Source organism: Rhinoderma darwinii, chromosome 11, assembly GCF_050947455.1.
Source record: "Rhinoderma darwinii isolate aRhiDar2 chromosome 11, aRhiDar2.hap1, whole genome shotgun sequence".
Taxonomy (NCBI): domain Eukaryota; kingdom Metazoa; phylum Chordata; class Amphibia; order Anura; family Rhinodermatidae; genus Rhinoderma; species Rhinoderma darwinii.
In genome coordinates, this window is record NC_134697.1 from 2,906,123 (window position 1) to 2,933,527 (window position 27,405).

At 48.6% G+C, this 27,405-nt stretch overlaps 1 protein-coding gene across 1 annotated transcript in view; it reads right to left on the reverse strand.

Moving 5' to 3' along the window:
- The window catches only part of ATRNL1 (attractin like 1), a gene marked incomplete at its 5' end in the record, with an annotated part of 491,004 nt that overhangs the window by 438,652 nt on the left and 24,947 nt on the right, over positions 1-27,405 (reverse strand). The window contains 7 exons of the mRNA XM_075842684.1: positions 3,615-3,796; positions 3,881-4,013; positions 5,005-5,123; positions 6,630-6,841; positions 7,577-7,661; positions 22,865-23,019; positions 25,841-26,024. Of these exons, the coding sequence (XP_075698799.1) occupies positions 3,615-3,796; positions 3,881-4,013; positions 5,005-5,123; positions 6,630-6,841; positions 7,577-7,661; positions 22,865-23,019; positions 25,841-26,024 (1,070 nt within the window). The remainder of the gene's footprint in view (positions 1-3,614; positions 3,797-3,880; positions 4,014-5,004; positions 5,124-6,629; positions 6,842-7,576; positions 7,662-22,864; positions 23,020-25,840; positions 26,025-27,405) is intronic.

Genomic DNA, 27,405 nt, shown 5'->3' on the forward strand with positions numbered 1-27,405 from the left:
AATATCATTGTGTGTCACTGCAGAGTGTAATAATATCATTGTGTGTCACTACGGAGTGTAAGAATATCATTGTGTGTCACTGCAGAGTGTAATAACATCATTGTGCGTCACTGCAGAGTGTAATAATATCATTGTGCGTCACTGCGGAGTGTAATAATATCATTGTGCGTCACTGCAGAGTGTAATAATATCATTGTGCGTCACTGCAGAGTGTAATAATATCATTGTGTGTCACTGCAGAGTGTAATAATATCATTGTGCGTCACTGCAGAGTGTAATAATATCATTGTGCGTCACTGCGGAGTGTAATAATATCATTGTGCGTCACTACGGAGTGTAATAATATCATTGTGCGTCACTGCGGAGTGTAATAATATCATTGTGTGTCACTGCAGAGTGTAATAATATCATTGTGTGTCACTGCGGAGTGTAATAATATCATTGTGCGTCACTGCAGAGTGTAATAATATCATTGTGCGTCACTGCGGAGTGTAATAATATCATTGTGCGTCACTACGGAGTGTAATAATATCATTGTGCGTCACTGCGGAGTGTAATAACATCATTGTGCGTCACTGCGGAGTGTAATAATATCATTGTGTGTCACTGCAGAGTGTAATAATATCATTGTGTGTCACTGCAGAGTGTAATAATATCATTGTGCGTCACTGCAGAGTGTAATAATATCATTGTGCGTCACTGCAGAGTGTAATAATATCATTGTGCGTCACTGCGGAGTGTAATAACATCATTGTGCGTCACTGCGGAGTGTAATAACATCATTGTGTGTCACTGCAGAGTGTAATAATATCATTGTGTGTCACTGCAGAGTGTAATAACATCATTGTGTGTCACTGCAGAGTGTAATAATATCATTGTGTGTCACTGCAGAGTGTAATAACATCATTGTGTGTCACTACGGAGTGTAATAATATCATTGTGCGTCACTGCAGAGTGTAATAATATCATTGTGTGTCACTGCAGAGTGTAATAATATCATTGTGCGTCACTGCGGAGTGTAATAATATCATTGTGCGTCACTGCGGAGTGTAATAATATCATTGTGCGTCACTGCGGAGTGTAATAATATCATTGTGCGTCACTGCGGAGTGTAATAATATCATTGTGTGTCACTGCGGAGTGTAATAATATCATTGTGTGTCACTGCGGAGTGTAATAATATCATTGTGCGTCACTGCGGAGTGTAATAATATCATTGTGTGTCACTGCGGAGTGTAATAATATCATTGTGTGTCACTGCGGAGTGTAATAATATCATTGTGCGTCACTGTAAAGTGTAATAACATCATTGTGTGTCACTGCGGAGTGTAATAATATCATTGTGTGTCACTGCGGAGTGTAATAATATCATTGTGCGTCACTGCGGAGTGTAATAACATCATTGTGCGTCACTGCGGTGTGTAATAATATCATTGTGTGTCACTGCAGAGTGTAATAATATCATTGTGTGTCACTGCAGAGTGTAATAATATCATTGTGTGTCACTGCAGAGTGTAATAACATCATTGTGTGTCACTGCAGAGTGTAATAATATCATTGTGTGTCACTGCAGAGTGTAATAATATCATTGTGTGTCACTGCAGAGTGTAATAATATCATTGTGTGTCACTACGGAGTGTAATAATATCATTGTGTGTCACTGCAGAGTGTAATAACATCATTGTGTGTCACTGCAGAGTGTAATAATATCATTGTGTGTCACTACGGAGTGTAATAATATCATTGTGTGTCACTGCGGAGTGTAATAATATCATTGTGTGTCACTGCGGAGTGTAATAATATCATTGTGTGTCACTGCAGAGTGTAATAATATCATTGTGTGTCACTGCGGAGTGTAATAATATCATTGTGTGTCACTGCGGAGTGTAATAATATCATTGTGTGTCACTGCAGAGTGTAATAATATCATTGTGCGTCACTGCAGAGTGTAATAATATCATTGTGCGTCACTGCGGAGTGTAATAATATCATTGTGCGTCACTGCGGAGTGTAATAATATCATTGTGTGTCACTGCAGAGTGTAATAATATCATTGTGTGTCACTGCGGAGTGTAATAATATCATTGTGTGTCACTGCGGTGTGTAATAATATCATTGTGTGTCACTGCGGAGTGTAATAATATCATTGTGTGTCACTGCGGAGTGTAATAATATCATTGTGTGTCACTGCGGAGTGTAATAATATCATTGTGCGTCACTGCGGAGTGTAATAATATCATTGTGTGTCACTGCGGAGTGTAATAATATCATTGTGTGTCACTGCGGAGTGTAATAATATCATTGTGCGTCACTGTAAAGTGTAATAACATCATTGTGTGTCACTGCGGAGTGTAATAATATCATTGTGTGTCACTGCAGAGTGTAATAATATCATTGTGTGTCACTGCAGAGTGTAATAACATCATTGTGTGTCACTGCAGAGTGTAATAATATCATTGTGTGTCACTGCAGAGTGTAATAACATCATTGTGTGTCACTGCGGGTGGTGTTGTGCGGAGTGTGGTGAGATGATGGGTGGTGTTGTGCGGAGTGTGGTGAGATGATGGGTGGTGTTGTGCGGAGTGTGGTGAGATGATGGGTGGTGTTGTGCGGAGTGTGGTGAGATGATGGGTGGTGTTGTGCGGAGTGTGGTGAGATGATGGGTGGTGTTGTGTGGAGTGTGGTGAGATGATGGGTGGTGTTGTGTGGAGTGTGGTGAGATGATGGGTGGTGTTGTGCGGAGTGTGGTGAGATGATGGGTGGTGTTGTGCGGAGTGTGGTGAGATGATGGGTGGTGTTGTGCGGAGTGTGGTGAGATGATGGGTGGTGTTGTGCGGAGTGTGGTGAGATGATGGGTGGTGTTGTGCGGAGTGTGGTGAGATGATGGGTGGTGTCGTGCGGAGTGTGGTGAGATGATGGGTGGTGTCGTGCAGAGTGTGGTGAGATGATGGGTGGTGTCGTGCGGAGTGTGGTGAGATGATGGGTGGTGTTGTGTGGAGTGTGGTGAGATGATGGGTGGTGTTGTGTGGAGTGTGGTGAGATGATGGGTGGTGTCGTGTGGAGTGTGGTGAGATGATGGGTGGTGTTGTGCGGAGTGTGGTGAGATGATGGGTGGTGTCGTGTGGAGTGTGGTGAGATGATGGGTGGTGTCGTGCGGAGTGTGGTGAGATGATGGGTGGTGTTGTGTGGAGTGTGGTGAGATGATGGGTGGTGTTGTGTGGAGTGTGGTGAGATGATGGGTGGTGTTGTGTGGAGTGTGGTGAGATGATGGGTGGTGTTGTGTGGAGTGTGGTGAGATGATGGGTGGTGTCGTGCGGAGTGTGGTGAGATGATGGGTGGTGTCGTGTGGAGTGTGGTGAGATGATGGGTGGTGTTGTGTGGAGTGTGGTGAGATGATGGGTGGTGTCGTGTGGAGTGTGGTGAGATGATGGGTGGTGTCGTGTGGAGTGTGGTGAGATGATGGGTGGTGTTGTGTGGAGTGTGGTGAGATGATGGGTGGTGTTGTGCGGAGTGTGGTGAGATGATGGGTGGTGTTGTGTGGAGTGTGGTGAGATGATGGGTGGTGTCGTGTGGAGTGTGGTGAGATGATGGGTGGTGTAGTCCGGACCGCTCACCTGTATTGTATACTTCTGCATTTCATCTAGAACGAAGTCCACTTCTTTGGGGGTGGTGAGGGAGGCGAGGCTGCCGCTCAGGTTGTGGCAGTACACTCTGGCGTTGTCGTAGCTGTCGCGGCTGGAGTTGATGCGCAGGCAGGCGTCTCCCACGTGGCTCCAGCCTTCTCCACATAGATGAGCTGCGACAAGACAATGGAGTCAGCGCCTCCTGCCCGGAGTATCAGCCGCACGGCGGGTCACATCACCACACAGGGGGCACTTACCGGGCAGAGCCTGGCATTCCTGCTGCCGCTGATCCCACTGGCAGTTCAGGTTGAGAGAACAACTTTTGCAGCTGGTCAGTTTATTGCAGATCTGCTCGTTCCTCACGTAACATTTCAGGTAACTCTTCACAGACTGGAAAACAAGGCGATCAGTGACGAAACACAAAGCCGATAACTGCGAGCTGTGCCGGAGCGGAGTATACAGAATATATCTATATACCAGCTGTATCATTATATACGGGGTGATCAGCAGCTGCCCAGAACCAGGGTCCCCGCTGATCATATAACAGACGAGACGTGAATATACATACACATCAGATCCACGTGCCGGCCGATGCCCCAACATTGATCCAACACCCGTCCAATCCTAATGTGTTCCCTCAGATAAGTGGTGTTGGACGCTTATCTCTATGCACACTCGGCTACCCGGACAAGCAGGCTTATAGGGACACTGCATACATCTGGTCAGTGCCTGATCTCTCAGTAACATGTATCAAACGAGGAATGGAAAGAAAACTCTCCCCCTGTCCAGTCCTTGTTCCCCCCGATGGCAAACAACAGGTCATTGATTTATTTTGTTGCGGTTAAAAAAGATAAAATGAATTTTCTTATTTTATGCAGAAACAAAATCTTGTTTCTTATTATTGACCAAATTTCTGATTGCTGTCACTGAATGGAAATATGAAAAGTTGTACAAACTAATACATCTCACAGCTGAGGGTCTGTTACAGTTGTATCCAGTCTAGGTAATCCTCTGTGAGCTAAACAGCCTGGAGTTTACACTAATACATTTTACCTGCACTGATACATTGTAACAAACTATTCACACAGGAGAGAGATTTGTGCTGCTGATGGATTTCGCTCACAAGGGATTGTTTAGTCTGGATACAATTGGAACAAACCCTCAGCTGTGACAAGTATTAAATCTATACAGGTTTTCAGCCTCTGGATATAAACAACAATGTTCCCATTCACTAATAGCAAACAGAGATTTTGAAAGACAGCAGATAAGTATACGATGGGTGAGGGCACCATGCTTCATATACGGGGGACACTCGGATTGAAGATGGATATTACACAGTGAAAACCCGCAAATATTCCCTCCCTGGGGACCCCGGCCTCACCATGCTGCAGTTGCTGCTCAGGGACATGCACTTCTTGTCGTCACACCACTGGCAGCCATTTGTATTGGCGGTGCAGCTGGCGCAGTCCGTGTTCTTGTAGCATCTGTCGTCTGCGGGTGCTGCAGGGAGGGCGATAAGACAGAGAATGTGATCTCACAATGCCAGGGAGACGCCATAATAATGTGTCCAACATGAACAGGTAAGACAGAGTCCAACATCAGTGACACCCATGACCTATAAATCTCCCCCGCCACCCGCACTATAAACTACAGGGAAGAAAATACAAGTCACTACAATATATATTCACCTCTGACCCCACGTAACATTATCCATATATAATGGACATTCTGTATTATACTCCAGAGCTGCACTCAATATTCTGCTGGTGGAGTCACTGTGTACACACATTACATTACTTATCCTGTACTGATCCCGAGTTACATCCTGTATTATACTCCAGAGCTGCACTCACTATTCTGCTGGTGGAGTCACTGTGTACATACATTACATTACTTATCCTGTACTGATCCTGAGTTATATCCTGTATTATACTCCAGAGCTGCACTCACTATTCTGCTGGTGGAGTCACTGTGTACATACATTACATTACTTATCCTGTACTGATCCTGAGTTACATCCTGTATTATACTCCAGAGCTGCACTCACTATTCTGCTGGTGGAGTCACTGTGTACAGACATTACATTACTTATCCTGTACTGATCCTGAGTTACATCCTGTATTATACTCCAGAGCTGTACTCACTATTCTGCTGGTGGAGTCACTGTGTACATACATTACTTATCCTGTACTGATCCTGAGTTATATCCTGTATTATACTCCAGAGCTGAACTCACTATTCTGCTGGTGGAGTCACTGTGTACATACATTACATTACTTATCTTGTACTGATCCTGGGTTACATCCTGTATTATACTCCAGAGCTGCACTCACTATTCTGCTGGTGGAGTCACTGTGTACACACATTACATTACTTATCCTGTATTATACTCCAGAGCTGCACTCACTATTCTGCTGGTGGAGTCACTGTGTACATACATTATATTACTTATCCTGTACTGATCCTGAGTTACATCCTGTATTATACTCCAGAGCTGCAATCACTATTCTGCTGGTGGAGTCACTGTGTACACACATTACATTACTTATCCTGTATTATACTCCAGAGCTGCACTCACTATTCTGCTGGTGGAGTCACTGTGTACATACATTACATTACTTATCCTGTACTGATCCTGAGTTACATCCTGTATTATACTCCAGAGCTGTACTCACTATTCTGCTGGTGGAGTCACTGTGTACATACATTACATTACTTATCCTGTACTGATCCTGAGTTATATCCTGTATTATACTCCAGAGCTGCACTCACTATTCTGCTGGTGGAGTCACTGTGTACATACATTACATTACTTATCCTGTACTGATCCTGAGTTACATCCTGTATTATATTCCAGAGCTGCACTCACTATTCTGCTGGTGGAGTCACTGTGTACATACATTACTTATACTGTACTGATCCTGAGTTACATCCTGTATTATACTCCAGAGCTGCACTCACTATTCTGCTGGTGGAGTCACTGTGTACATACGTTACATTACTTACCGGACATGTTACTACAGTGGGCGTGGAACAGGCTGCTGCTGGCGTGCGCGGTCTCCCATGACACACAATGGCCCCGGTCCCATAGACAACTGATGCCCTGTACTGCGTTAGTGCACTGCTCCTGGGTGTGAAAAGCCTCGCAGCTCGGAGGTTTGTACACTAAGATGTCATTCAGGAGAACACTGGAGAATCCGCCAAATATGTACATGGACCTGACAGGGGATAAAACAGTCGCCATTACAATAATTCACCCATTAAACACAACAATGAAAAAATAAATGTGGATTCCATCACTTTGTATGACTATAGTACTGGCACACAAAAAAAAAAACAAAGAAAGCAAAAGGATTTTTTACAGTAAGAGCAGTGAATTATGACAATTGCAGACACTGAAGAAATATTCAAGAAAGTATAAAAAAAAAACAAAAAAAAACCAGAAGAAAGGCCCTTACAGTAAATACTTATCTAGAAATTATTTCATTGTCAGGAAAGGATTATTTACAGTTACAGAAGGAAGACTATGCACAAGAGTTCTGGCTCAACAGGGACTTTAAATGGAACCTGTCAGAAGTTTTGAGACCTCAAAAATGCTGAGAACGTGATATAGGGGAGAGGAGGGCATTGCAACGATATATTTTGTCTGGATGGTCAGCAGTTTTGATTCCCTTTAAAGGTTAAAAAGGTTTAAACTCTCAAATATGCGGAGGCCTCAATAATCACTTGTAGTGAAGCGGACGGTTCCATCTGATACAAAGATTCTTTACTGTAAGAGCAGTAAGGATGGAAATGTTACACTGCAGATAATTACAAGAAGAGTTGAACATTTTCCATATAGAGGCCTGGTAACAACTGAGGCACACATTACTGACAGTCAGGGAGGGATTCTTTACTGTCACAGGAGTGTGGGATATCCTTTTATTATTTTTATGTGAAACATGAGGTCTTACCCATTACTGACTACGGCAGAGTGGCCAAAGCGGTTGACATCGCGGTGCAGATTGGGCTTCTGCAGAACTTTCCACTCGTCACAAGCTGAAAATAAAAAAGAATGAAGATGAAGCTGGACGCCTACAGATTGTGTTACTGAGCGCCCCCCAGGGCGGAGAATAACAGACCGGCGGAAGCCCCTAAATTGTAGCCTAGAACTAGGATCTTGAGTTATCATGAATTATGCTCCAGTCACATCTGGAGCTGCACTCACAATTCTGTGGCCACTAAAATCAGTCAACACTGTCGACAGACACTCCCCGTCAGCCTAGTTAAGTGGCACTTCTGGAGTGGGAATGTGTTTATCACACCGCGAGTCCTGGAGTCACCCACTTCCGTCAAGAGGTTTTTAGGAAAGCCGGGTGTCAACCAATGTGGTTGACAATGCCCCTCCCACAAGCAATGTTACTCAGCTTTCCCAATATCCTGAGCGGCAAATCGCCCTAGTTATGTAGCGCTCCAGGAGGGTAGAATGTGGTCACGGTGTAAAATTAGAGGAACGCAGAGATACAGGTAACGTAAAATTATTTTACAGGAAAAAAAACAAGAACAAGCAGATGCGCCATTCTGTGCGGTTAAAAATAACGGAAGTTACTTATGGGGGAGTGGGCTGCAAAGACATCGTCAGTACTGCAATCCCACTGCGCTGAAATACTGCACAACATTTCAATGTATGAGATTATATGTAAGGGGGAGGGGTAACGCCATCAATCCGTTATTAAAAGCCGCTGTGCAGATAAGACGCTGCGCGCACCGGACAGACCTCGCCATTTCTTATCAGCTCAATGTGATTTGTCAAACTGTCAGAAAAGAAAGTTCACTGGAAAAAGACTCCAGCCTGGTCTGTAGAGGAGGGGGCGGCGCAGGTGGAGAGTCACTAGTGCCACACACCGAGGAAAATACAAAGCTGCAATAACAATTCTGCCGATACATCATCATGTCTTATACTCCATTCACATCCAAAGCTGCACTAGCAATTCTGCAGTTATATCATCTTTATTATCATCTTGCGTTAACAATTCTACTGGATTCCGCTCAGTACAATGCTGTGCATAGACTATAAGACGTAGAATTATCTATGCTGCTTTGGAGGTGGTTGGAGTATAAAACAGCAGAATTGTGCCAGCAGTTCTGTATGTGACTGGAGTATCAGATATGATGTAACAGTAGAATTACAATTGCAGATGTGGATGTGTGTGGAGTAGAACACATGACTGCAGCTCTAGAGGTGATTGATAAATGTATGTATATAGTGGATGATGAGGGTGATATCCGTGTGTATTACGTACATTTTGCGGCGCAGTATATGACCAGTAAGTGGCGGTCCGGTCTCTTCGCCGCCAGCATTTCACGTTTCAGGAACCTTGTAATTGTAGCGGTTGGAATGTGAGGCGTGAAATCAGCGGTTCCTGAGACGGGACTGGCAGCGCATTGTGTTACAGGAGATCAGATCCACCGTAGGCGCAAAAGTACGGCAAAGAAAATCTCTGTTATCAGACATGTCAGGCTGGGGGAGGATGACTGTAGGACAGGGGAATACAATCTATTGTTCTCTGTTATCAGACATGTCAGGCTGGAGGAGGATGACTGTAGGACAGGGGAATACAATCTATTGTTCTCTGTTATCAGACATGTCAGGCTGGAGGAGGATGACTGTAGGACAGGTGAATACAATCTATTGTTCTCTGTTATCAGACATGTCAGGCTGGGGGAGGATGACTGTAGGACAGGTGAATACAATCTATTGTTCTCTGTTATCAGACATGTCAGGCTGGGGGAGGATGACTGTAGGACAGGTGAATACAATCTATTGTTCTGTATTATCAGACATGTCAGGCTGGGGGAGGATGACTGTAGGACAGGTGAATACAATCTATTGTTCTCTGTTATCAGACATGTCAGGCTGGGGAGGATGACTGTAGGACAGGTGAATACAATCTATTGTTCTCTGTTATCAGACATGTCAGGCTGGGGGAGGATGACTGTAGGACAGGTGAATACAATCTATTGTTCTCTGTTATCAGACATGTCAGGCTGGAGGAGGATGACTGTAGGACAGGTGAATACAATCTATTGTTCTCTGTTATCAGACATGTCAGGCTGGGGGAGGATGACTGTAGGACAGGTGAATACAATCTATTGTTCTCTGTTATCAGACATGTCAGGCTGGGGGAGGATGACTGTAGGACAGGTGAATACAATCTATTGTTCTCTGTTATCAGACATGTCAGGCTGGGGGAGGATGACTGTAGGACAGGTGAATACAATCTATTGTTCTCTGTTATCAGACATGTCAGGCTGGGGGAGGATGACTGTAGGACAGGTGAATACAATCTATTGTTCTCTGTTATCAGACATGTCAGGCTGGGGGCGGATGACTGTAGGACAGGTGAATACAATCTATTGTTCTGTTATCAGACATGTCAGGCTGGGGGGAGGATGACTGTAGGACAGGTGAATACAATCTATTATTCTGTTATCAGACATGTCAGGCTGGGGGAGGATGACTGTAGGACAGGTGAATACAATCTATTGTTCTCTGTTATCAGACATGTCAGGCTGGGGGGGAGGATGACTGTAGGACAGGTGAATACAATCTATTGTTCTCTGTTATCAGACATGTCAGGCTGGGGGGAGGATGACTGTAGGACAGGTGAATACAATCTATTGTTCTCTGTTATCAGACATGTCAGGCTGGGGGAGGATGACTGTAGGACAGGTGAATACAATCTATTGTTCTCTGTTATCAGACATGTCAGGCTGGGGGGAGGATGACTGTAGGACAGGTGAATACAATCTATTGTTCTCTGCTATCAGACATGTCAGGCTGGGGGGAGGATGACTGGAGGACAGGTGAATACAATCTATTGTTCTCTGTTATCAGACATGTCAGGCTGGGGGGAGGATGACTGTAGGACAGGTGAATACAATCTATTGTTCTCTGTTATCAGACATGTCAGGCTGGAGGAGGATGACTGTAGGACAGGTGAATACAATCTAGTGTTCTCTGTTATCAGACATGTCAGGCTGGGAGAGGATGACTGTAGGACAGGTGAATACAATCTATTGCTCTCTGTTATCAGACATGTCAGGCTGGGGGAGGTGACTGGAGGACAGGAGAATACAATCTATTGTTCTGTTATCAGACATGTCAGGCTGGGGGGAGGATGACTGTAGGACAGGTGAATACAATCTATTGTTCTCTGTTATCAGACATGGCAGGCTGGGGGAGGATGACTGTAGGACAGGTGAATACAATCTATTGTTCTGTTATCAGACATGTCAGGCTGGGAGAGGATGACTGTAGGACAGGTGAATACAATCTATTGTTCTCTGTTATCAGACATGTCAGGCTGGGGAGGATGACTGTAGGACAGGGGAATACAATCTATTGTTCTCTGTTATCAGACATGTCAGGCTGGGGGAGGATGACTGTAGGACAGGTGAATACAATCTATTGTTCTCTGTTATCAGACATGTCAGGCTGGGGGAGGATGACTGTAGGACAGGTGAATACAATCTATTGTTCTCTGTTATCAGACATGTCAGACTGGGGAGAGGATGACTGTAGGACAGGTGAATACAATCTATTTTTCTCTGTTATCAGACATGTCAGGCTGGGAGAGGATGACTGTAGGACAGGTGAATACAATCTATTGCTCTCTGTTATCAGACATGTCAGGCTGGGGGAGGTGACTGGAGGACAGGAGAATACAATCTATTGTTCTCTGTTATCAGACATGTCAGGCTGGGAGAGGATGACTGTAGGACAGGTGAATACAATCTATTGTTCTCTGTTATCAGACATGTCAGGCTGGGGGAGGATGACTGTAGGACAGGTGAATACAATCTATTGTTCTCTGTTATCAGACACGTCAGGCTGGGGAGGATGACTGTAGGACAGGGGAATACAATCTATTGTTCTCTGTTATCAGACATGTCAGGCTGGGGAGGATGACTGTAGGACAGGTGAATGCAATCTATTGCTCTCTGTTATCAGACATGTCAGGCTGGGAGAGGATGACTGTAGGACAGGTGAATACAATCTATTGCTCTCTGTTATCAGACATGTCAGGCTGGGAGAGGATGACTGCAGGACAGGTGAATACAATCTACTGTTCTCTGTTATCAGACATGTCAGGCTGGGGGGAGGATGACTGTAGGACAGGTGAATACAATCTATTGTTCTCTGTTATCAGACATGTCAGGCTGGGAAAGGATGACTGTAGGACAGGTGAATACAATCTATTGTTCTCTGTTATCAGACATGTCAGGCTGGGAGAGGATGACTGTAGGACAGGTGAATACAATCTATTGCTCTCTGTTATCAGACATGTCAGGCTGGGGAAGGTGACTGGAGGACAGGAGAATACAATCTATTGTTCTCTGTTATCAGACATGTCAGGCTGGGGAGGATGACTGTAGGACAGGTAAATACAATCTATTATTCTCTGTTATCAGACATGTCAGGCTGGGGAGGATGACTGTAGGACAGGTGAATACAATCTATTGTTCTCTGTTATCAGACATGTCAGGCTGGGAGAGGATGACTGTAGGACAGGTGAATACAATCTATTGTTCTCTGTTATCAGACATGTCAGGCTGGGAGAGGATGACTGTAGGACAGGTGAATGCAATCTATTGCTCTCTGTTATCAGACATGTCAGGCTGGGGGAGGTGACTGGAGGACAGGAGAATACAATCTATTGTTCTCTGTTATCAGTGCACCAACTTCTAATTAGTGAGCCAATTTCAACAACACCCATGACTAGAATGTGCATTGAATCCAGGAGCAACAAAAAAAAAATCAGCTGTGAAGTGAGGGCCACACAAGAACACAAAGCGAGAAGCCCGAGGTATAAAAGGTATAACGGTCACCTGTCCTAGATACAGCGCTCCCTACTTAGTGTGATACAGTAGGTGACAGCACCAGAACGGTACATCAGGGACTTCATAGATTGTGCGGTCATACACAAGCCTGAGATCAGAATGCACAATGCCAGGCAGCTGCTGGAGTGAGGTAAAGCCGTGCACAATTTCAATAAATAGACCATGAGGCTTGTGATGACGCGGTCACAGATCTTCACCTGCTCGGATGACCATAAAGTATTTAATGATTTTTTTATTCATTCATTTGATGTTCATTCTAGAGATTCACTTCAGAAAGGCTGGATGAGAATGTCAGACCATTGGACAGTTATTATTACGGATTTGGCTGTGACCTTTACATTTATAATCTATAATAAAGCACTTTGCAGGAAGACCTGTTTACACAGTACGAGGACCCGATTATCATGGCTGCCGCACCACTAGAGCACAAAGTTCAGTCCAGCGAGGACGTCGGCCCCGTATCTAATAAAAGCAGAGCTCGCGCAGGACATCGCAGAGTCGCTCCTTGTCCTTGTGACCCCGCGAACATCAAGGGATTATCAGTCTTTGAAGTTGCAAATTATCTCTCATCAAAGTCCATTATTCAGTGACGGTTCGCGGTGGCGTTTTCCTCGCATCTCGTACTTTCAAATCAACATCTTTTATTCCGCAGAATCGTTCTATGAATAGATGTTTTACCTTCATTACAGATCCATTAATATGAAAGATCTCGGGGTTCGGAGCGTCGTCTCATCAGACACATTGTAACAATCTGACTATTGTCCAGGTAACGGCCGAGATCCGGAAACGTGGAGCCTCACCTGTCATCAGTCACTGGGATCCCCCATACTTTACACTTCCTATAAGAGGAGCAGAAACTACAGATGCAAGTATAAGATCCGGCATTAACTGGATCAGTGCCAGATTACCAGATGGTCCAAGAAAAGTATAAAAAAAAAAAGTTCCATGGGTCGTCCGGAATAAGAATATTTAAGTGCATCTACGGTAATATATCAGGTTCCTCCTCCGCCTCCTCACTTCCCAGCAGCCTCTAGTTCTCCTCTCCCCGCAAAACCCCCTCAGTCACCAAAAGATCCATCTGGTGTAATACAGTAAACAGTAGCCGGGGAGGAGGGGGATGCAGCTTCTCTCTGTGTCTATGAGAGGAGAGGGGGAGCAGCAGGTTAGACACAGATCTAACATCGCCCATAGAGTGGTGAGGTGTTTGTTGCAATTGTATCTAGTCTATAAAATCCTCTGTGAGCTAAACACAGCAGCAGCACAAATCTCTTTCCTGATCTGAGAGCTTGTTACAATGTATCAGTCTGGAGTCCAGGATTAGGAAAGGCATAGTTGCTTTGTTCCAAAAACAGCGCCACACCAGTCTACGGGGTTGTGTCTGGCATTGCGGCTCAGCTCCATTGAAGTGAATGTAGTTGATCTGCAATACCAGATACAACCTACGGACAGGTGTGGCGCTGTCTTTGGAAAAAGGCAGCCCTGTTTTTTCAATCCTGGAGAACCCCTCAGACAGGATTGTCTAGACTGAATACAATTGTAGCAAACCCTCAGCTGTGCGAGCAGGATTAGGTCAGGACAGATTTTCAGCCTTTGGATGTAAACAGTGAATGATTCCAGCAAGCAGAGATCTTAGAAATGGTGAAAAATTGAGGCAGGGTCTAGCAGAAAGTTGGAGACCTACGTTATACAAGGGTTTGGATTCGTTGACATAAATCCTGGCGACGTCTCGGTGATCACGCTGTACAGATCTCGCTGATATTAGCGCCAAAGATGATTCCGGTCAATCCGAAAGTTTACCAGATGTTAGAATAAATATCAGTCGCCACCAGTTATTGTTGTAATTGTCACCATAACGTTCAGAGGAATTTCCGGTGAAACAATGTAGCACTGTAACTGCGCACAATCGGAAATGTTCCGCATTCAGACACGGACGCCATTGCAGCAGCGCAGAGTCCTCGCCCAAATAACGGCGTATATGGAAACGCACGTGTGATGAAGATCCGGCCGCCTCTCTGAACCCCTAAAATATCAATGGCGGCGTTTATACCACAGCTGACATTCTGGAGAAATGCGCACGTGTCCACCATTTTTTTCCGTACATGTTATATAATAGAACCGGATTATGTATCGCAGTCTCAGTGTCCCCCAGACAGAGGCGATACGTGAATATGGCGCAATATTTGGAGTTTGCTCGGAGATGTCACCACAGCAGAGGGTCCGGTGTCTCCCGGGTGACTGTAGCGAGGGCGTGGTGTCCCGGAGCCGGCGCCCTGCCGCTCCACCTGGCGTCTCGGGAATAATTCACTGGCGCAGGTTATTTAGTTCTGACAGATGGCTCTAAACCTGACAACCCGCGGGATGAGATCCGGGCGCCGCCATTATATTTCACTGCAATCACCTCATGAATAACAAACACCGCAGATTAATAGCGCCGGCACCCGAACGTTCCTTCACACGCCAAGGGGAAAAGGTCACAGTAATGGCGGCGGCAGCAGCGGGGGCACCGAGCGAGGGGACAGCGGGTCTAAGAGGAGGGGGCACCGAGCGAGGGGACAGCGGGTCTAAGAGGAGGGGGCACCGAGCGAGGGGACAGCGGCTCTAAGAGGAGGGGGCACCGAGCGAGAGGACAGCGGCTCTAAGAGGAGGGGGCACCGAGCGAGGGGACAGCGGCTCTAAGAGGAGGGGGCACCGAGCGAGGGGACAGCGGCTCTAAGAGGAGGGGGCACCGAGCGAGGGGACAGGGGCTCTAAGAGGAGGGGGCACCAAGCGAGGGGACAGGGGCTCTAAGAGGAGGGGGCACCGAGCGAGGGGACAGCGGCTCTAAGAGGAGGGGGCACCAAGCGAGGGGACAGGGGCTCTAAGAGGAGGGGGCACCGATTAAGGGGACAGGGGCTCTAAGAGGAGGGGGCACCGAGCGAGGGGACAGGGGCTCTAAGAGGAGGGGGCACCGAGCGAGGGGACAGCGACTCTAAGAGGAGGGGGCACAGGGGTCCAGAACAATGGACGCAGCAGCAGGTGAGGGGATTACTGACTGCAAAACTGCATTGAATAGATTTTCCATTCAGGAGTCTTGAAAAGTTGGGTGATGCTGATAACCTCCGTTCAGCTGTATGGCGGCCACAGAAATGGTCACCCAGCTTTCCCAGTAACAGATAGAAGTAGGAATAACCAGATTTATCTTCCAGACGGGATATTCACAGAGCAATGATCCACATTACTGCGGGAGGAGGGGGTGACAGCGTCGGCTGCAGGTGGAGGGGGGGGGTGACAGCGTCGGCTGCAGGTGGAGGGGGGGTGACAGTGTCGGCTGCAGGTGGAGGGTGGGGTGACCGCGTCGGCTGCAGGTGGAGGGGGGGGTGACAGCGTCGGCTGCAGGTGGAGGGGGGGGGTGACAGCATCGGCTGCAGGTGGATAGGGGGTGACAGCGTCGGCTGCAGGTGAAGGGGGTGACAGTGTTGGCTGCAGGTGGAGGGGGGTGACAGTGTCGGCTGCAGGTGGAGGGGGGGTGACAGCGTCGGCTGCAGGTGGAGGGGGGTGACAGCGTCGGCTGCAGGTGGTGGGGGGGTGACAGTGTTGGCTGCAGGTGGAGGGGGGTGACAGTGTCGGCTGCAGGTGGAGGGGGGTTGACAGTGTCGGCTGCAGGTGGAGGGGGGGTGACAGCGTCGGCTGCAGGTGGAGGGGGGGTGACAGCGTCGGCTGCAGGTGAAGGGGGGTGACAGCGTCGGCTGCAGGTGGAGGGGGGTGACAGTGTCGGCTGCAGGTGGAGGGGGGGTGACAGCATCGGCTGCAGGTGGAGAGGGGGTGACAGCGTCGGCTGCAGGTGAAGGGGGGTGACAGTGTTGGCTGCAGGTGAAGGGGGGTGACAGCGTCGGCTGCGGGTGGAGGGGGGGGTGACAGTGTCGGCTGCAGGTGGAGGGGGGTGACAGTGTCGGCTGCAGGTGGAGGGGGGTGACAGTGTCGGCTGCAGGTGGAGGGGGGTGACAGTGTCGGCTGCAGGTGGAGGGGGGGGTGACAGTGTTGGCTGCGGGTGGAGGGGGGTGACAGTGTTGGCTGCGGGTGGAGGGGGTGACAGTGTCGGCTGCAGGTGGAGGGGGGGGTGACAGTGTTGGCTGCGGGTGGAGGGGGGGTGACAGCGTCGGCTGCGGGTGGAGGGGGGTGACAGCGTTGGCTGCAGGTGGAGGGGGGTGACAGCGTCGGCTGCGGGTGGAGGGGGGGGTGACAGTGTTGGCTGCGGGTGGAGGGGGTGACAGTGTCGGCTGCGTGTGGAGGGGGGTGACAGCGTCGGCTGCAGGTGAAGGGGGTGACAGTGTTGGCTGCAGGTGGAGGGGGGTGACAGTGTCGGCTGCAGGTGGAGGGGGGGTGACAGCGTCGGCTGCAGGTGGAGGGGGGTGACAGTGTCGGCTGCGTGTGGAGGGGGGTGACAGTGTTGGCTGCGGGTGGAGGGGGGGTGACAGTGTCGGATGCAGGTGGAGGGGGGGGTGACAGTGTCGGCTGCGTGTGGAGGGGGGTGACAGTGTTGGCTGCGTGTGGAGGGGGGTGACAGTGTTGGCTGCGGGTGGAGGGGGGTGACAGTGTCGGATGCAGGTGGGGGGGGTGACAGTGTCGGCTGCAGGTGGAGGGGGGTGACAGTGTCGGATGCAGGTGGAGGGGGGTGACAGTGTCGGCTGCAGGTGGAGGGGGGTGACAGCGTCGGCTGCAGGTGGAGGGGGGTGACAGCGTCGGATGCAGGTGGAGGGGGGTGACAGTGTCGGATGCAGGTGGAGGGGGGTGACAGTGTCGGATGCAGGTGGAGGGGGGTGACAGTGTCGGCTGCGGGTGGAGGGGGGTGACAGTGTCGGCTGCAGGTGGAGGGGGGTGACAGTGTCGGCTGCAGGTGGAGGGGGGTGACAGTGTCGGCTGCGGGTGGAGGGGGGTGACAGTGTCGGCTGCAGGTGGAGGGGGGTGACAGTGTCGGCTGCGGGTGGAGGGGGTGACAGTGTCGGCTGCGGGTGGAGGGGGGTGACAGTGTCGGCTGCAGGTGGAGGGGGGTGACAGTGTCGGCTGCAGGTGGAGGGGGGTGACAGTGTCGGATGCAGGTGGGGGGGAGGTGACAGCGTCGGCTGCAGGTGGAGGGGGGTGACAGTGTTGGCTGCGGGTGGAGGGGGGTGACAGTGTCGGATGCAGGTGGGGGGGAGGTGACAGCGTCGGCTGCAGGTGGAGGGGGGTGACAGTGTTGGCTGCGGGTGGAGGGGGGTGACAGTGTCGGATGCAGGTGGGGGGGAGGTGACAGCGTCGGCTGCAGGTGGAGGGGGGTGACAGTGTCGGCTGCGGGTGGAGGGGGGTGACAGTGTCGGCTGCAGGTGGAGGGGGGTGACAGTGTCGGCTGAGGTGGGAGGGGGGGCAGTGACTGGATCTGTTACATTGACTCGAGTGTCCAGCTCTGTGAAGCCTGAACGCTCCATTGATCAGCGCCGCCGTCTCCGTCCCGTCTGTCTCAGCCATCAATGATACCGAAACAAGCGTGAAATGAATGGGGGAGGGGCGAGGTCACCGCGAGCCGCAGATCTTCCCGTTATATAGGGGGGCTCAGACTTACACCATACACGGGGCGACGTGTTACATAGGACTGCCATGATTCACAGCCGCGCCATTAGTACTCCCTCATCGCCCCCACACCATTTTACTGGTTCTGCGGCTCGAGGAGGTTTCTGTGAAGACGAGGAAGTGACAGCCCTGGTCCCGCTAACAAATCTGTAACTCCAGTCACATCCAAAGCTGCAAACATAATTCTGCAGGAACTCATAGTGAATACCATGCTATACCAGTAGTGTTTACAGCAGTCTGATCTACATCTCCCACAATGCAGTGCAGCACAGTGTCTTATGGGATCTCAGCTAGCTTGTTAGGGTTGTGTTAATCGGTGGCAGCCAGCAAAATTGTCAATGCAGCTCTGGATGTGATTGGAGTATGACAAAACTCATTGCTGCGATGTATAAAAACCGGTGCAAAGGAAAAGTAAAGTTATTTCCAACGTGAACCAATCAGGTCACTGCTTTCATTTCCAAAGCGGTGGAATCCTATTGGTTGCTGTTGGCGACTGCTCCACTTCTCCTTTGCGCCAGTTTTGATACGTCTCCCTTATTATATATTAGCGGAGTGTCTAGTAGATTAGCGCCGGCCTGTTTTAAGTGGCAGCCATCACAATGGTGGACGTATTTATGACAATTTACAGCGGCGCGTCTGTCAGCACTGGGCTGAGCAGCCAAAAGAATTGTAAATGCAGCTCAGGATGTGAGTGGAGTAAAATCCATAAGTCACGATCAGTGATGTATTCCCGCCACATTATACGTAGGTTACATGTATTGTTCTTCCCATCGCTCGCTGTGACCTCCGCCGCTGTACGAGCCGCTTTCTTGGCGGAGCTGCGATCACCTGGAGCTGCGACCTCGTTGCTTCGTTTCACCTTGTGCATCAATCAGAAGCTTCAGATGAGACTTTCCTTGGCAGTCGGCACCTGCCGGCCTGAGAGCGACATCTGTTCTGATGATGTTACCCCTGGCCGGAATCCACCGCACATAATAAGGTCACTTTCCGTGTTTATCGCGCTCCGGCGACAGCTCCGTCCAATGTCAAGACTGGAGCGATTCTTCTTAAAGGGGCAGCAAGGACAGTGAGATGACGTCTCTCCCCCGGACACCACGTACAGTCCTGGCCGGTAATATAGCGCAGTGCGCGGCGGCGTGAGTCGCCAGTCCGTCTATAGACACCACGATCCTGCAGCCTGTGAGATCCCAGCTCCGAGGGGAAAAATGGCGGCCTGGAATCATGGCCTGTGCGGCGGCAAATATACTTCATGCAGTTATTCAAAAAATGTACAAGTATGTTTCTATCTGTCCCTAAAATATAAATGTAGTAAAACTGCGACAATCGAGCGCCACCTGGACCGGCGTGCCGGATTATCAGGCGTTCCGGACTACAGGACGCAAACACCTCACCATGGCACGAGATGCCGCAGACCTGCTGCCGAGGACCTGAATATCCTGATGATCCGTCATGGAGCGACCGATGCCCCTCAATGTATATAACAGTGGTCCCCAACCTGTCAGAGGATGCTGGGAGTTGTAGTAGGAGAGTCAATATAAGTAAAGACCCCGCAACATCATCAGGCTGCACCGTATTGTATTATAGTATTTTATATCACGTGGTGCCCCCTGGTGGACCAGTATAGAATGCAGTCTCTGCTTTTTAGCAGCGCGTCACTCGCCGCTGTATGAATAAATGCACCGGTCTCCTTTAAGAGTCGGAAATCCGCTCTACTATTTTTATTTGCGTTTCTTACTTTTTTCTAGAACGCATGAGAATTATTCTGCCGCCCTCCGTTGTAAAAGAAGCGACGGAACATTTCAATCCGGTCACAATTCTGCTCCTTCAGCGTCTTTCCGTTGGCGGCCGATGATCCATTAGTCGGCGCACGTTGTAAACAGCCGCAGTCCTATGTAATAATCCGCTGGTTATTGAGACCTACTACGGTGGAAACAATGGCGCGGCGGTAAGTGGCTTTATCTGCACACAACAATCTGTCCGGTTTTGTGCTCGAATATAAAAGTCGCGCTTGTAAAACGAGGGAGGGGCCGGCAGCTGCGTCTACACGAGAACGAGCCGGCGCGCTGCTGCCCGCCATGATGGGATGAAATGCTCCATTATCTACGGATTTGCTTTATTCGGCGACACGTGCGGATGATGAGGCTTTTACCGAGGAGAATTAGCGGCTTCGCTCGGATTGTTGTGGACGTTCCAGCGACACCGGCGGCACGGACGTCACTTCTCGCCATGCCCAGTTAATCAGGCTTCCCTTTAAAAGCCGCGGAGTGCTCGCTGAACACCGTTATTACCGCGTCCGACCGGAGGGGAGGAAAGCTCCACATGAAGGGAGAAAACGAAGCTGCACAATAGTCCGGAGCCTTAAAGCCGCAGAAAGAAAGATCATTACGCTTTTTTTTCGCACGGTCTAAGTGCCGCGCCGCGATTATAGTAAAGGGGTAATTTAGTGCGGACAAAAGAAAAAGACGACGCTGTGATTCAAGCGACTTATTGTTCGAGTGCGTCTATTACCCCTCCCCCATCATTGTGAAGGGGATTATGGGAGATGGCGCCTGCGACTGTGAAGGCGACAAAAAGTGGCCAATTAAGCGCTAATTGCAGGTTCCACTCGTCGATGGTTCTTCAGGACTGCGCCGGGTAAATAACGCGGTGATTCTATATTATTTTACGCCATTCATAGATTCCGGGGTCTATTCACACGTCGCAATCGTATTACGGTACTAAATGCGCAATGAAACGATATATCACCGCGACGTGAGACTAGACCGTAAACAGGACCTCACCGTACACGATGAATCTCCAGTGTTTGTAAACCATCACCTTTATATATACTGACCCGGAGTTATACCATGATTAATACTCTAAACACATCCAGAGCTGCAGCTACATCATGTTTAGTACTCTAGACACATCCAGAGCTGCAGTCACATTTCTGCTGTTATACCGTGTCTTATGCTCCATTCATATTCAGATCTGAAGTCATAATCCTACCATTACATTATGTCTAATACTCCAATCGACTCCAAAGCTGATTCTCAATTCTTGTTACATCATGTCTTATACTCCAGTCACCTCTAGAGCTGCATTCACAATTCTGCTGTTAGAAAGTGTTGTATTGCAATCACATCCAAAATTTTGACCAAAAGAACTGCGCTGACAGACAGACCCATGACAGGTCGGCTGAACACCCATAATGCACTGCACTCAGCTGCATTGCACTGTGGGAGATGTAGTATTTTAATATGCCAGACAGGTATGAACACTACATCTCCTGTGATGCACCACGGCAGTAAATGCTCTGTACAGACAATAAACCAGTAGGGGGCAGCTTAGGGATGTGAGGTCAACAGGAAGTCAGCAGGATTGTGGATGCAGCTCTGGATGTGACTAGAGCATAAAACCTGATGTAATCGGGCTCAGTATGAGTGCCACCAGTCGTTACTCAGCGTTATATGGAGCTTTGTCCTGAAAACCGATATTCAGAACCGGAGCTTCACTTTCAGCGCCGCTTATCAGACGTTCATCGCTCGCAGGAACGTTCCGCAGCGTTCTCATGTTGTGGGGGATTTATCACCTGTTATTATACACAGAACGTGGAGTCCCGGACAGCGGAGGAGAAGATTCTTCCTTTTTACACATAATAAGCAGCGGTCACCGGGAAACGGGCAGCACACGATCGTCCAATAAATGTTCCAGGACCAATATATGAAAATACTGAACATGAAGGGAAATACTAATATCATCATCCTCCTCATCATCATCATCATCATCATCATTATCCTCCTCCTCCTACTCATCATCCTCATCATTATCCTCCTCATCATCATCATCCTCCTCCTACTACTCATCATCCTCGTCATCATCATCATCATCCTCCTACTCATCATCATCATCCTCCTACTCCTCATCATCATCCTCCTACTCATCATCATCATCATCATCCTCGTCATCATCATCATCCTCGTCATCATCATCATCCTCGTACTCATCATCATCCTCCTACTCATCATCATCCTCCTCCTACTCATCATCATCACCCTCCTCCTACTCATCACCATCCTCCTACTCATCATCATCCTCCTACTCATCATCATCCTCCTACTCATCATCATCCTCCTACTCATCATCATCCTCCTACTCATCATCATCCTCCGACTCATCATCATCCTCCTACTCATCATCATCCTCCTACTCATCATCATCCTCCTACTCATCATCATCCTCCTACTCATCATCATCATCCTCCTCCTCATCATCATCATCCTCCTACTCATTATCCTCCTACTCATCATCCTCCTACTCATCATCCTCCTACTCATCATCCTCCTACTCATCATCCTCCTACTCATCATCATCATCATCCTCCTACTCATCATCATCATCCTCCTAATCATCATCATCCTCCTCCTACTCATCATCATCATCCTCCTCCTCCTCCTCATCATCATCAACCTCATCATAATCATCATCATCCTCCTCCTCCTCCTCCTCATTATGACGGGTCAGAGGGTCAGCCATCAGTGTGTCGGGGCGGTGCTTTTATTTGATGGATTTTAGAGATTATTTGATATAATCATTAACCCCTTAATCCCCTGCCGCCTCCGCTCAGCCTTGCTGCTCCTTATCTGACCCTATTACAGTTGATCGTCCCCCTGACCTGCCTGAGACGGGGGTTTCAGCTCCCAAATAAGGAGTTTACTATGTCCCCGGGAAGGACAGGGTTAATTCTAGAATCCTCCTCGGTGAGGTTTAGTCTATGAACACTTGGCACGACTCACCGATGTCATAGGCCAGGAAGTCTGCAGAGAAGCACTTGGCGCCGTTGCTCAGGGATGTGTCGTTATGTGTGTTGCCGCCAAACACCAGCATGGCGCCGCTGATCAGCACCGCGGAGTGCAGGTACCGGGACAAACCGCTCTCCTTCAGGATCATCCTGGAACATAAAGGGACAAGTCACAAATGTCATACCGTAACATGCAGAAACTTTGTGCTTTGATTTCCAACCATTTTCAAGATCTCTGATTGCTGTCAGTCAAAGGAAAAATTCTTGTTTATGTCCAGAGCCTCAAAAAATATCCTGACCAAATACTTCAGAGGTTTGTTACAATGTTTCTGACAACGAAATACAGCACAACACAAATCTCATTCTTGTGCTGTTTATTACAATGTGTCAGTCTGGAGTCCAGGCTGCTTATCTCACAGAGGATTGTTTAGACTGGATACAATTGTAACAAAACCTCAGCTGTTAGAAGAATTAAGACTGCACACGTTTCCAAAGTTCTGCAACTTTCTGATAGATTCTGCCTGCTGTCAGTGAACAGAAGCCTTCTTGTTTAATCCAGAGAATGAAAACCTGTGCAGACCTAATATATCTCACAGCTGAGAGTTTGTTACAATTGCATCCAGTCTAGACAATCTTCTGTGGAGTAAACATCCAGGACTCCAGGCTGATACATTATAACAAACTATCAGAGCAGGAGAAAGATTTGTGCGGCTGCTGTATTTAGCTCAGAGGATTGTCTATACTGATACAATTGTAATAAACCCTCAGGATGTAAATGACAGCAAGCAGAGATCTTGACATTTCTGAGGAATGGAAACACAAATCCATACTTTGAAGATTTCACATTGTGAAACATGAGGGGAAAGCCTGGAGGGGACGAAGCGAGACACCACAGGGTACGGGATTTCTCCGATATTGATGCCGCGGCGCGGTAAACCGTAAGTGGGAACGAAAAAGGTCAAAATATAAAAAGAGACACAAATAGGGAAAAAATCAATACGGCAACTTTAATAAATGGCTCGGACTCCATGGGAAAGGTCGGGGTGCCCGGGGCCGGAGCTGCCCTTTCTGGGGTAATAGATTTGCTTCATTCCTGCCCCGAGGTCGTTACTCTGATACTTATGAATAAACATGCGGTCAGCGAGCGCGGCGGCTCCGAGCGTTCATCAGCTACAGGCCGGAGATGCCGCGTCCGCCTCCCTACGAGCGCAGGACTGGGGTACAATCTATACATCATTACAACCCCGATCCTGCACCTAGGAAGCGCTTCTTAAAGGGAAAGGATCCCAATAACATCCCTGCACACGGCTCACTCTGGTGATTTGCATTCTGGGAAGTGTCTGAAAAAAAAAGAAAAAACTAACTGCCCCCCTGCATTATAGGAGCTCAGCTAAGCTGTTAGGGGGTGTCTGTGCACAGGCTTGCTGATGGTTTCCAATAACAACCAGCAGAATTGTGTGTGTACATTACATAACGAGACTTACCATTCAGGAGACTGGGAAAGCTGGATGACGACTACGGCTGTAAATACAGCTCCTGATGGTAGATGTGGTGATGTGGACGCAGGGTATTTCATGCTGTGTCATTTACCATTCAGGAGTCTGAGACAGCAGGGTGGGAGCGGTAACCGCAGCCTTATTGGTTGTCACCCAACTTTCCCAGCAACCGAATAGAAGAGGACGAAACGTGTGTAACACTCCCAGTCCTAGCATTTCCAGCACCCCTCCCCCGGTCAGATGGGGGCGCCGCGGCCTCTCCAGGCACAAATTAAAGCAGTGAGTGAGGACGTTCTGAGAGGAGCTGAACCGTCACAGCCAGAAAAGGTCAACGTACGCCGCAATCCGGGCGCCGCTCGTCCCGTGAGGATCCATGTTGGCTCAGCGGCTTCGAGTCAGTGTTTGCGCAGTCTACTCTGTTATCTGCCCGCAATGCAAACGACAGAAATGTTACGCTGCCCGCCGGGGGTTGGGTAGTTGTTAACCCCTGCCGGACCGACGCACCAATTGTATACGCTTTCCAGATATCTGGGGGACCCCGGGTGACCCGGCATCATCTCACATCGACTAATACACCGCCAGCCGCCAATATGACCCGCCGTCTGCTGCTGGAATCCAATATGGCCGTCACCCAGCTTTCCTCAGTGCCTGAATGGAACTTGCACCGATTCTCATATCACTGAAGAATGGAGCAGACTTGCCATTCAGGAATCTGAGGAATTGGGTAGCACCCCCTGGCAGCCATATTTGTTGTTACCCAGAATTCTGCATGTCAGACTGTAGATTGTGAGGATGTTAAACTTAACTAGATATTAACCCCCATTATATTCACCCGGACGGCACCGACTCTGAGACCCCCACTCTCTTATTTTGCTCCATGCACATTTCTAAGACTTTGTGCCTCAGTTCCACACCATTTTCAAGATTGATGCTTGCTGTCAGTGAATGGGAACACTCGTTTACATCCAGAGGTTTGAAAAAATGTTTAGCCCTAATATTTCTCACAGCTGAGGATTTGCTACATTTGTATCCAGTGTCGACAATCCTCTGTGAGAGAAACATCCTGGACTCCAGACTGATACATTTCACCTGCACTGATACATTGTAACAAACCATCAGGACAGGAGAGATTTGTGCTGGTGATGTGTTTCCCTCAGAGAGGATTGTTAGACTGGATACAATTGTCACAAGTTACAGTGAGAAGGAGAAAAGGCATCAAAAAAGTCGCAACTTTTATCGCAAATGGCGACTTTTCATGCACTTGCATTTTTCAGGCGCAGGAAAAGTTGATAAATTCCTCGCAAAGTCTATTAGGAAGTTACAGAACTTGTCGTTCTACAATAATGGAGTTTAACCCTTTAATGTAATGGTGACCCCATTATTGCTCAGTGTCACACTGTGACAAACCATACAGCGACCGTGCGGCCAGCATGGACTACATTCGTGGTGATTTCAGTGGCTGCTCGGAGACTCACCAGATCCTGGTATTGACTTCATAGCGGTACAGATCGTCCACGAGGCCGTACTTGTTTCCTGGCAGCGCTTTGTATCCTCCGTGGACGTACGCAGACTTTGTGATCGGGTCGTAAACGCTGGTGTGGCCGTATCCTCCTTGCACAATGGCCCCCCGCGTCTCAGGCACCTGCCACGTGTTGGACCCTGAAAATAATCAAAGCAATTGTTATAGTCAAAAAGGAAACAGACAGCAAGGAGTCAGGTGTGTGGAAACCATCAGCAGGCAGGCGACAACTGAGATCATTACCAAGAATTTTAATTGTCCCGCAGAGACCCCCCCAGCAGTGAGGGACGTTCTCCAGTCTACTATGAGGCCGGGTTCACACATGGCGGGTGTTTCTGCGTTATCAATAAACTATGAACAACGAAACCGCGACGTGAAAACCCGGCACGTGTAATAATAATATACGAGTGGGGGCTTCACCATTAACCCCTTCACCACCCGAGGAAAGCACCGATGCAGAGCACCAGGGAGGTCACCATTAACCCCTTCACCACCCTAGACAACTAGTGACAACATTAACCCCTTAACTACCCTGGAAAAACAACAACGTTACCATGACCCGGCCACCAGGGAGGTCACCATTAACCCCTTCACCACCCTCGACAGCGACTGGTGTTACTATTAACCCTTTCATGATCCCAGAGCACCGGAGATGTCACCATTAACCCTTTCACTATTATATGAACTAACCACCGACCCACCGCAGATCATTAATATAACAGCAGGACGATGTGTGAGCCCGGATATCGCGGAGCCTCTTATACTCCTCCGTGTAAATGGCGCTTTGCTCGCCGTTTGCGTCACTACAGACTTGTGTCATCCAATGCACGAGAACCGAACACAAAAGTAATGAGAGCAGGACGGGGAGACGTGCGGAGCGCGCGGTGGGACCGTCCTCGGGTCAGGACACACAATGAGCGCTGATGACGGGCGACAATCCTGCTCCACCAGATCTGGAACATTCCGCAGCAATCAACAAAACCGGAGGAATCGCGTCCGCAGCGGCGCCCGTCACCCCAAAAACCACGGCGCAATTCATGTGACTAGGAAATATCAACTAAGCGAAATACTCTGCAGAGAAAACAAAATAATCTGCGACAGGTGGAGAACGGACATTCACTGATCCGAGTCCAACGAAGAACGAAAGCTCAAGATCTCCCCCCAGGACCCCCAGAGATGATTAACCATTTATAGTCACGGTCTCCTCCCACAATCCCCTGCGGTGAAGCCCCCACTATCTGGGAGGGACCTCCAGCTCTGTTCATCCTGAACCTTCTGGTTCATGAATAGAATTCCAGAACTACAGGAAAGACTGACACAGGAAGAGCAGGGAAGTAGCAGCTCAGGGAGTGCAGGAATGTAAATCTACATAACAATCGATGCCACGTCCGGATAGAAGAGGAGGCGCACAATGTGTCAGGGTGGAGTCCAGAGCTTTATCTAGACTGGATACAATTGTAACAAACCCTCCGCTGTGTCAGCAGGACAAGATCAGGGAAAGTTTCTGCCTCTGAATGTAAA